The sequence below is a fragment of the Podarcis tiliguerta genome (assembly GCF_965153285.1).
Source record: "Podarcis tiliguerta genome assembly, chromosome: 4".
Classification (NCBI taxonomy): Eukaryota; Metazoa; Chordata; class Lepidosauria; order Squamata; family Lacertidae; genus Podarcis; species Podarcis tiliguerta.
This window is the reverse complement of record NC_139537.1, coordinates 54,787,852-54,798,415: the sequence shown is the minus strand read 5'-3', so window position 1 is coordinate 54,798,415 and position 10,564 is coordinate 54,787,852. Positions and strand designations below refer to the sequence as shown.

Here is a 10,564-nt window from a genome sequence, read left to right as displayed (position 1 = left end):
TTGCCCACACATACGTTTAATACGGGAGTGAGGGAATACAGTATACAAACTTAGAGCACATTTATGCAACAATGCGTGGAACTGCTTTGACGAGTGCTTGAACTGGATATTAACAAAGGGAAGTGAGCTCACTATTTCCTGTGACATGTTTAACTATTACCTAACAGACACAGCAACAAATATTGCTTACTTCTTCTGTAGATGAAAGATGCCAATTTCTTGAAAACACATAAAACTTAGCAGCAGCTCTGCTAGGAAAGGACTCCTATCTTGAAATGACAGCTGGCACCTCTCCCAAATAGGAGTCTGGGACTTACTCATGAGTAAGGATAATGACCTGCCACAGAAAATAACGGTGGAATGCTTATTTAATTGTGGTCAGGGCATCATGTTTGGAATGGGAATATTAATCGTTAATGGAACTTTATGATCAGCAAACTGATGGCTCCCAGTGGTTGCTGAACTTGTGGGTGGAAATACAAGAAAGCTAAACAAATCAGAGAAATTTAAAACCATGATGTGACTGAAATCAGCTGGAAAAAATGTTTCCTTCAAGGAGAAAAAAAAAATTAAGGCAGTAGTACCACACCAGATACGATTGAGCGAGATGTTAATTATGGCAGGGTAAAAACAAAATGTACAATAGGAGACATCTTCTGTTTCCACAATAATCAGTCCAATTAATCATGAGACAAGATATTTGTCTGTCAAATTACGATTTACAGCTAACGTACTTGTTAACTTCAGCTAGCCCTGATAAAATAAACCATGGATTCATTCCAACAAAATTATGAGGACATTTATTTCCTTTATTTATTTTATATTATATAACTTAAAACAAATCATTTTTATTTTGTGGTTTCTTTAGTAGTTTTCTCCCCCAGTTTCAGAAGTCTTGATTACATGCTCTCAATGTTCAGGTATTTTCAGAAGGTAGGAATTTATTTGGAAACATATTTTATGCAATTAGAATAGTCTCTGAAAAGGCTTGATGAGCGATTGGAAAGATTTGGAGAGGTTATGATGTAATTGCTTTTATTATTCCATTATCAATTCAGATTTGTTAAGCAGTGACCATCTCCAGAGCAAGTTGTCAAATATACTGTAAGACGATGTGAAGACTGTGGCTGAAATACGGAGGGGATGCATGATTCAACCGGCCTGAGCTTCTTCAGTGCTGAAAATTACACATGTCATTCCAAGACAATCGTAAGCATTCTTAGAGGCAACTCCTGTGCTAGGTCAGCGTTATAAGGATCATACTTCCTAAAGTTATTGTCACTGCTATTATGGGTATCCACCTCATTTGCCTGTAAGCTTCAACACACTTTTTACCATGGCTCCAATGCCATCATAAATGTGATGCAATTGTGTTTCACACATAAAGGCTGGGGTAGTTACAACCTTGTGGTTTGCGTCCACATGGACCTCATAGAAGAGAGTTAAGGAAAACACAGGGACTAAGCCAAATGACAGAATAAACAGGAATATGCCTTTCTGCCTCACAAACCTTTATATAATTATACGTAATGCGTGACTTTGCATAACTTTAGGATGAATGACAGAATGATTAAAGGGACAGCAGACTCAGCTCTTTACTGTAAACTTGGTGGCTTCATTCAGGAACAAACCTGGGTGAGCCATGTGGCACAGTCAGGAGATCAGAAGCTGATTAGTTTTTAACTAATCACATTATGTCTGACTAGCGTTCATATTAACTAGCCCTGTCCCCAAAGTCACATGGCTCTTCCTGCCTCCTTCACATTAGGTCATCACTTTCCAAGTGGGATGCCTGCTCCCTGCATGGATAGCATAGCTATTTAGAACCCCGAGAGCTTCCAAAATGTTCCTTGTAGCTGTGCCATGGAACAGTGTGTGAGCCTGAGGCTCATTTATTTAACACTAAGCCATAATTTAGTATTACATTGGAATGAGGCCAGTTACATTGCTAGAAAGCTTTTCCTGGGTTTACAAATTTGTTTCAGGAAATTAAAAAAAAAAAAATCAAAAGGCTAACACTGTAACTGAGAATGTGATCTAACATATGTTCAGGAACTGTATAGAACAGTGGTGGGCAACTTGTGGATTTCAAGATACTGTTGGGACTCCAAACAGCACCAGCTGGCACAGCCAATAGTCTAGGATGATGGGAATTATAGACAAGGAAATCTGGTATTCACATTTAAAACAGTCTCTTTTGTTTAGAATTTAGATAAAAAGTTTAATGGTTTTCCTAAAGCAAATGTTATCCTACTTCCGAATTGAACATACTAAGGCTGAAATCCTAACCCTACTTTCCTGGGATTAAGCCCCACTAAATTCATTAAGACTTACCGTATTTTTCGTCCTATAGGGCGCACCGGCCCATAGGACGCACCTCGTTTTTTGGGGGGGGGGGGGAAATGAATAAAAAAAAATTATTTCCCTCCCCCCTAGCTGCGGCTGCCGCTCCAAGCCTTGCGCACACCCGCCAGAAGCAAGGGGAGCCCTCCGGAGGGCTCCCCGTGCTTTGGGTGGCATGGTGCTGCCCCAAGCCTCGCGCGCTCGGTGGGACCTCCCGTCGGGCACGCAAGGCTTGCGGACACTCGCCCGAAGCACGTGGAGTCCTCCGGAGGGCTCCCCCGTGCTTCGGGCGGCAGGCTGCCACCCCAAACCTCGCGCGCTCGGCGGGACCTCCCATCGGGCGCGCAAAGCTTGCGGACACTCGCCCGAAGCACGGTGAGTCCTCCGGAGGGCTCCCCCGTGCTTCGGGCGGCAGGCTGCCGCCCCAATCCTCGCACGCTCGGCGGGACCTCCCGTCGGGCGCGCAAGGCTTGCGGACACTTGCCCGAAGCACAGGGAGTCCTCCGGAGGGCTCTCCTTACTTCGGGCGGGAAGCTGCCGCCCCAAGCCTCGCGCGCTCGGCGGGACCTCCCGTCGGGCGCGCAAGGCTTGCGGGCACTCGCCCGAAGCACGGTGAGTCCTCCGGAGGGCTCCCCCGTGCTTCGGGCGGCAGGCTGCCCCCCCAATCCTCGCACGCTCGGCGGGACCTCCCGTCGGGCGCGCAAGGCTTGCGGACACTCGCCCGAAGCACGGCGAGTCCTCCGGAGGGCTCTCCGTGCTTCGGGCGGGAAGCTGCCGCCCCAAGCCTCGCGCGCTCGGCAGGACCTCCCGTCGGGCGTGCAAGGCTTGCGGACACGCGCCCGAAGCACAGGGAGTCCTCCGGAGGGCTCTCCGTGCTTCGGGCGGGAAGCTGCCGCCCCAAGCCTCGCACGCTCGGCGGGACCTCCCGTCGGGCGCGCAAGGCTTGCGGACACTCGCCCGAAGCACGGGGAGTCCTCCGGAGGGCTCCCCGTGCTTCGGGCGGCAGGCTGCCGCCCCAATCCTCGCACGCTCGGCGGGACCTCCCGTCGGGCGCGCAAGGCTTGCGGACACTCGCCCGAAGCACGGGGAGTCCTCCGGAGGGCTCCCCGTGCTTCGGGCGGCAGGCTGCTGCCCGCAAGCCTTGTGAGCCCATGGGAACTCCCGCAGGGCTTGCAAGGCTTGCGGATAGCTTCCTGAAACCTGGAGAGCAAGAGTGGTCGGTGCACACCGATGCCTCTCGCTCTCCAGGCTTCAGCGAAAACCTGCATTCGCCCCATAGGACGCACACACATTTCCCCTTCATTTTTGGAGGGGAAAAAGTGCGTCCTATGGGGCGAAAAATACGGTACTTCTGAGCAGACATGGTTAGTATTGTGCTGTATCATAACTAATTATCAGGTTTTTGGAAAGCCAAGGAAGATGGTCATGCAGTTTATCAGCTAATCCAAATATATCACAGAATGCTTTCCCGAAAGCTCTTCAATTCTGTACAAAAATGTTCATCTCTGATGTCTTATCACTTACCCTCCTAAACCCATATACACTTAAACCCATATACACTTAAGGAGAAAGAAAACCCTGTTACTGGTTTCAGTGCAACTTGCTTCCAAGCACGTGGATCTTTGGGAGTAGTGGGGGAAGTAGGGAGGGGAGGGGAAAAGACACTTAAATTCAGCCTTCATCCAGCAAAAAAGGATATTGTTACTTCTTTAATATGGTGTTTTCCACCCAGTGCTTTAATGGCCCCAGCAGTTCCAGCATAAGGCCACTTACCACCTTCTTCTTCTTCATGTCCCACAGTGACTTCAGTACCAGGAAGAACCTTTGCAGCCAAAACGGGTGAAATGCAGCAGAGACTGAAAAAAAGGTGGACAGAAAACCTTCACTTAGGTTCCTCCAGTGAGGATTTATTGTATCTACACCTCCCTGTTCCTTTGCTTATAAATATTTGGCACACCCTCAAAAATAAAAAGATACTAAACTGAGTAAAATCCTTATTAATCATTACACAGCAATGGTAATTTCAGTCCAACAGAACCAGGAAAAGAAGGCAAGGGTGGAAAATAATCTCAACAAAATCCTAAAAGGAATAAGGTAACTTTAGACTTTAAAAAAAGAAAGTAACAGCTCTTGGGAGAGGCAAAATAGTCCAGGGACAGGATTGCTGAACCTTTCACCTCTCAGAATTATGCCTTCTCCAGCTGTTTCCTCACTCACAGGCGATAACAGGGGGAGGACACTCTTGAGTGGGAAAACACCCAGAGGAGAAAATGTTAGGCAGTTCCACCCCATGCCTCTTTTCTGTTCCTTGTGGCAGCTGCCCAGAATGCTTCTCCGTAAGAAAAGGAAAGGAAAAAAACACACAGAGAGAAATCATTAGAAATTCTATGCTGGCTGTTCCTGTTCTGTAAGAGAGGTGGGAGATAAAATCTGGTTGCTGAAAAAGTTGTGGGCTGTTAGCAGGACAGAAAAACAGAAGCAGAAGTGACAAGGAGTGTGAAAGATAAGAAACACGAGTTTGAAGATGGCCTGGAGGCAGAAGGAAGGAGGACAGGGAGGCAGGAAGGAGGTGAGAACAGGGACCTCAAACAAAAGTGTGTTGGTACAATGTCTGAAGGAAAGAAGAGGTAGAAAGAAAGGATTGACACTGGACTGGGGAGCACTGGTGTGCTGTACAGGTACAGAAACTAGCACACCTTTTGAGCCATGTCCTGCTTGCGGGATTTCCAAATGCTGCCACTGTGGGAAATGGGATGCCTGGCCCATCAGGGCTCCTCTTTCGGCTGATCAACTGAATAGGCCCTGCCCAACCTGTGATCCATTAGGCCGAAAGCAGCTAACCATCACCTCCTGTGTGGACTGCCAATGCTTGACAACCTCGTTATGCCAGGCAGTCAGCCAGCCAAAACATTTGTGGCTGGTGGGCCGAAGGCAGGTCGGTAGTGTTCCATACAATATGAACAAATACTCCCATCTTATAACTTACACACCCAATGGGTTTCCCAGCTTTGTTGAAATCCTTTAGCACACGTTCAACTTCTCCATTCACTTTACAGTCTTTTCCATCCACTGCAAACGTAGACCTTAACACAAGAATGAAAGACCCATAAATTGTAATTTTACATTCCCAGAGGTACACCACGCTTAAAATAAGTAAAGGCCCTTCCCTGTCTCTTGAAATGCAATTTAAACTACTCAAAGAAAGAGAGCAATCCCCATTTCCTTTCAACTTCTGCCCTAGCTCACTGGTAGAACATCATATTCGCATGCAGAAAGCTGCAGGTGCAATCCCCAGCATCTCTAGATAAGGCCAGGAACATCTCCATTCTTAAATTCTGGAGGTCTGCTACGAGTCAGTGTGGACAATGCTGACTCAATATAAGGCAGCCTCCAAGATTCCTCCCTTCAACCCCACCTAAAAAAATAGGGCTGTGAGGCAGGAATTATTTATTCATAAAAGCAATTAATATCCTCTGCCTTATTGCCATACAGAAGACAAGACACTCCTCTGCTTCAGTACTGAGGAAAGAGGGCAATAAATATGGCCACTCCCTCCTCAGGAACACTAAATACAAGCTATGTTTTTGGTATCTGTTTTAGTGTTGGTGTGAACCAGAGGTGGCTAAGCTATGGCCCCTGGAGTGCTATTCAACTCCAGCTCCTATCAGCCCCAGCCAGCATGGTCAATATTGAGGTATGATGGGAGCTGTAGTCCAGCAATATCGGGGGGGGGGGACGACAAAGGTTTGCCACCTTGGTATACATGCACAGCCATCATATGAAGGTTGTTTAAATCACCTGTCCTGCCGATCCATTTGCATGCAGTGACTCACAGAGCTGACTGGGCAATTAAGTAAACACAAACATCTTTCTATGGGCGTACATAATGGCCCACCACAGAGCAGTTTGAAATTTGGTTCTCAGATTTGTGCTGCTCAGTTTCTCTGGCAGATGAACAGCTGGATAATAGCCAAGAGAAGGAAGCACTCCTTCCTTCAGACTTTATGTAGTTCCCTCCCTGGTTGCTCCTCTGAGTCTTTTATAATCATTTTGCTCCAAGGTTCCAATCATAGTCACAGAGCAAGTGGCAAAGTTTTTGAATACAGCTATTGGACCTCTTTAAGATTGCCTGATTGTTTAGTATTTTAAGTCTGTGTTTTTCATCTGTAACAACATGTATTTTTATTAATTTTATCAAGTGTAATTTTCAATTGTTAAAAAATATTTTAATAGTCTATTGACTGCTAGTAAAGAAAGTCAAGTTTAAACTTGCAAAACAGATGCAAAGATGAAGCACTAAAAAAAATTCCCAAGGCAAAAGTTATACAAGGCATCAGTACTGTTTCTGTAATCCATGAGAACCATTCTAGCACCGATGCTGCCAAGCCAGCTTGAAAACATATTCCATTCAAGCAGCAATAATGCAATAAAGCTTCCTTGTTTATTTTCTTATTCCATTAGTGACCCACAGACTCAGCCTTAAAAGACCTCTTTAAAATATTTTGACTCCTCCCAAGGGAAAACAGGCATGCAAATAAGTAACAGATTGTTTCAGTCTCCAACGAATGCCTACAGCTGCAATCCATCATGCAGTTCCACTGATTTCAGTGGCCCTTAAACATAAATTGCAGCATGCCAAGAAAACACCACCAGGAAGAATAATTATTACTTCTTAATCATTATTGTACTTATACCATACTGTATACGTAGTACGTTTAACATATTTATCTGAGTGGCTCACAAATATAAAATGTCACATTAAAATAGTATATAATTTTATCTTTAATAGTTTCAGCATCAAGATTTCCATACAATGTAGCATAAAAGGCATTTTTTAAAAGAAAACTTTTGATTCTGTTTTTCAACATTAGACTGGGGCTTGATTTGGCTGTAAAAATGGTATGTGTATTTTTCTGGGGCATCAACAAACACACAATGAAAATATTTGTCCTTATGAAACAAGAAGCCTGAACGAACGCATCTGGAAAATTGTATTTCTTAACGAACTATAACTTTCCTACAGCATCTCTTAAGAGTGGCTAATTATCTGGAATTTAACAATTGCAATAGCGTATAAATTCAGAACTCACAGATTTTTGGCTGCGCCAAAGCCTCCAGGAAATATCACAGCATCATGATCCTTTGCAGCAAGTTTAGCCAAATCTGCAATTTTACCACGAGCGATCCTTGCCGATTCTGCTAAGACATTTCTTAAAGAAAAAAGGTATAAAGTGAAGAGCAAAAGTTGACTACATAGACAAATAAGGAGCACTGCTATTAAAGGACCCCAGGAAAGAACAGCCTGAGCTTGATAATTTAAAGTTACTGAACTTATTGGTAAAGTATTTAACAAAGTATAGTCAAACTCAAATGGTTTGAGGGCAATATACAGAACTGTGATCCGAATACTGGGAACACTATTTACATATAACTCTGAGTGGGAGAGACAATCTAGAAAACAGGTTTAGATGAGACCAATTCAAATAGTGAGGGTAGCCAGCTTCCCACAGAGTATCAATAGATGTATGTGTATATGTGTGCACTGGATAAATATAAATCTAGATATATTCATGTAGCTTGTCTTAAAATTTGTTCTTACCTTGATTCACCCTCAGCTGGCTGTCCTTTGCTATGATCGATAACGTGCATCTGAGAAATATCTGGGGCATACATCTGAACACTGGCTCCTTCACGGCTCAAATGGACCAATATCCTACAAAATACATAGATATAGGAGATGAAGTAGCAAAATAAGCAAAACATTAAACTGAAATTTACTTCATATCTTGGTAGAAACTATTGAGGGGGGGGGATAGAGTATGACTCTCCAAAATACTCAAGAAGCTATCTAACAAAGAAATACTGCCTGCGTAATTGGACTGTTTATCAATCGATTCAACTGTTGATCATTTGGAGACCCAATGATTACACAAATACACTTACGCTGAGGCTTCATGGATTTCAGTACCATCATAAACACCACATCCTGATAAGACCTGCAAAAAGAAAATCAGCCTAGTGATTTCAACGTCACATTTCTTTTCCCAGTTCACGTACACAGAGGGAACAGTAGTTTCTTGTCCAACTCAGTTCATTATTTCCAGAGTGACTCTGTTCATATATGCTTTCCTTACTGCAGCATAAACTTTCATGGATGAAGTGTTACTCTTGAAGGTCCCACATAAGAACTCGTCGTTTCTATAGACTATATCTAAACACCCGGGGAACAATAGTAAATTGTATTAAGATTTCCTTCCCCAAACCTCTTTTCCCCCCTCAAAGTCAGTCACTGACTAGGGCACAGAAGTTTTGTTAATGCTCAACTGTCTGCAACGTTCTCCAAATTCCCCCAAATGCTTCACTCGGGACCCTTACATGAACCCATAAGGGTTTTCACTTTTCACTGCAGCTCTAGCAAGTCTTTATGAGCCTGGATATGGTTTTTATGAGCCTGGATATTGTTATATATTTCAGCATGAACACGGAATGTAAGGGGGCATGCGCTATAAAATATAACTACCGTATAAACAAAGAAAGCCATTACTATACAGTACTGATCTGCGGCCGCAATTCTCGACACTACTGAACACAGCGAAACTTGCTTCTGTGCTGTAATAATTTTACGTGTAGGGAATGGAGCAGAATTACGATAAGAGCCAAAGAAAGGCAGCAGAAAGGAAGCGAAACCAAACGAGGTATCTGTTTGGGGCAATGCCAGCATTCCTGAAGTGTGCGAGTGAAGGGCTGCAGTTCTCGGAGCTGCCCCTCGACCCCGACCAACTGCCTCCCTTCCAAGGACGCCAACTTTCCACTCCGCCATCTCCTTTTCCTTGGCCGCGCCCCCGTGCCTTCATTAACAGCAAGGCAGGAGGAGGCAGGGCAGCTTTGCCCAGGGCTGCAGCTGCCGCTCAGCCTGTTGCATTTCTGCCTGTGTGCCGCACAGCCGCCGAGGGGGTGGCAGGGAAATGTGGCAGTAATTTTCCACGAAGCTCTCTCGCTTGTGGAGGAGCAGGAGAAGCAGCAGCCGCCGCCCCTTAGGGCGCAACGGGAAAGCTCATCCGCTCACGCTCGGCTAGCAGCCGGACTCACCACAGCGACTCTGGCCCCGCGGAGACGCTGCGCCGAGCAATGAAACCCCGCGGCCGGGAGCTCCCTCAGCACCCGGAGCGACGAGAGGGGCGGCCTACAACCCGCTAACCTGGCGGCCAACATCCCCGCACCACTTTGCTTCGAAGGGAACGAGCCGCGGAACGAATGGGGAGGGAGTTATATACACGGCGACACCGGAGCGCTCAGCCCGTTGCACCGGCGTCAGTGCGAGCGCGGCATGGGCCCGGGAGGAGCGCAGCAGCGCCACCCTCCGGCAAGGAGGCCTGTCGCGCCACTGACGTCAGAGGGCTGAGCTCGCAAGGAGGGTCTGACCGAGTTGGTCACTGGGCGAACTGGCTCGGGCTGGCAGGCGCGGCCGGCGCTCTCAGTCGGCCAACCAGGCGCAGGCAACGGAGGGGGCGGCACTTTTATACAGATTAGTTTCCGTTATCGCTTATAAATTCCTCATCGTATTTTGCTTTTATATTTTGAACGCATTTCCCCAAAGCGTTCAAAAAAAGAACTTGCACACACTCAAACAACGTTGCAAAGGAGTGGGTGGCTTGACAACTCTTATCAACTGGACATGCCCAAGCATCAACCCCTTGGCCTGAAGAAATTTGGGCGACAAAATTTGCAAAGAAACCTTATTTAGCAAAACTATTTTACAACAATGTAGTAAAATCAACCAGTAAAATGCTGAGTTTTGATTCAAGCATTGAAAAACATTTTCCTTTAAACCAAATTGCCCCCTTCAGTTAAGGGAGAGGAGTGGGGAAAGATCTGCTCCCGCCAAAAGGGGAAAAGGTGGGTATCGCATAGTAATCTAAGAAAAATACATTTCAGCAGTGTCTTTCTTGGGAGCCAACAGCCTCAATGGGTACAGGAAACTCAACACATAATAACTCATTTGTTCTTTCATTCAACTGAAGTCCAATTCATATGACCCTTTTAAATGTTGAGATGTGAACAACCGCTCACTAAATCTACACCCACCCAGTTGGCATCGTTGCTGCATCCTATAGTCAAGGTTAAAGATGTGGTATAAGATATGTCATAGTTGAATGACTGCACCATCACTTCCCCCAGTTCTCATCCAGTTCACCAATGTCACCTGTTTCCAAGCACAATT

At 45.6% G+C, this 10,564-nt stretch overlaps 1 protein-coding gene across 5 annotated transcripts; it reads right to left on the bottom strand.

Moving 5' to 3' along the window:
- GATD3 (glutamine amidotransferase class 1 domain containing 3) lies at positions 1–9,640 on the bottom strand. 5 transcript variants are annotated; one of them, XR_014510375.1, is made up of 7 exons: positions 9,433–9,640; positions 8,287–8,339; positions 7,943–8,056; positions 7,434–7,553; positions 5,334–5,426; positions 3,688–4,199; positions 1–2,329 (listed from the first exon to the last, which is right to left on the bottom strand). XR_014510375.1 is itself a non-coding variant. In XM_083437400.1 (7 exons), the coding sequence occupies exons 1-7, from the start codon at positions 9,553–9,555 to the stop codon at positions 1,303–1,305; spliced, it is 780 nt and encodes a 259-aa protein (XP_083293526.1). In that variant the 5' UTR covers positions 9,556–9,630; the 3' UTR covers positions 1–1,302. The 5 variants fall into 5 exon arrangements, 3 of the variants coding, with proteins under 3 accessions (XP_083293526.1, XP_083293525.1, XP_083293524.1); XR_014510376.1 differs by lacking the exon at positions 9,433–9,640 and adding an exon at positions 8,864–9,183; XM_083437400.1 differs by having other exon boundaries at positions 1–1,428; positions 4,049–4,199; positions 9,433–9,630.
- Between the last annotated feature and the right edge of the window lie 924 nt (positions 9,641–10,564).

Excerpts from the sequence above, each read along its gene's own strand:
- GATD3 (XM_083437399.1), bottom strand. The coding sequence starts at position 9,163 with ATGGCGGAGTGGAAAGTTGGCGTCCTTGGAAGGGAGGCAGTTGGTCGG. Across the intron at positions 7,554-7,942 it reads CCAGCTGAGGGTGAATCAAG|AAATGTCTTAGCAGAATCGG; the intron begins GTAAGAACAAAT and ends TTTTTCTTTAAG. Across the intron at positions 4,200-5,333 it reads AAAGCTGGGAAACCCATTGG|TCTCTGCTGCATTTCACCCG; the intron begins GTGTGTAAGTTA and ends CCTTTTTTTCAG.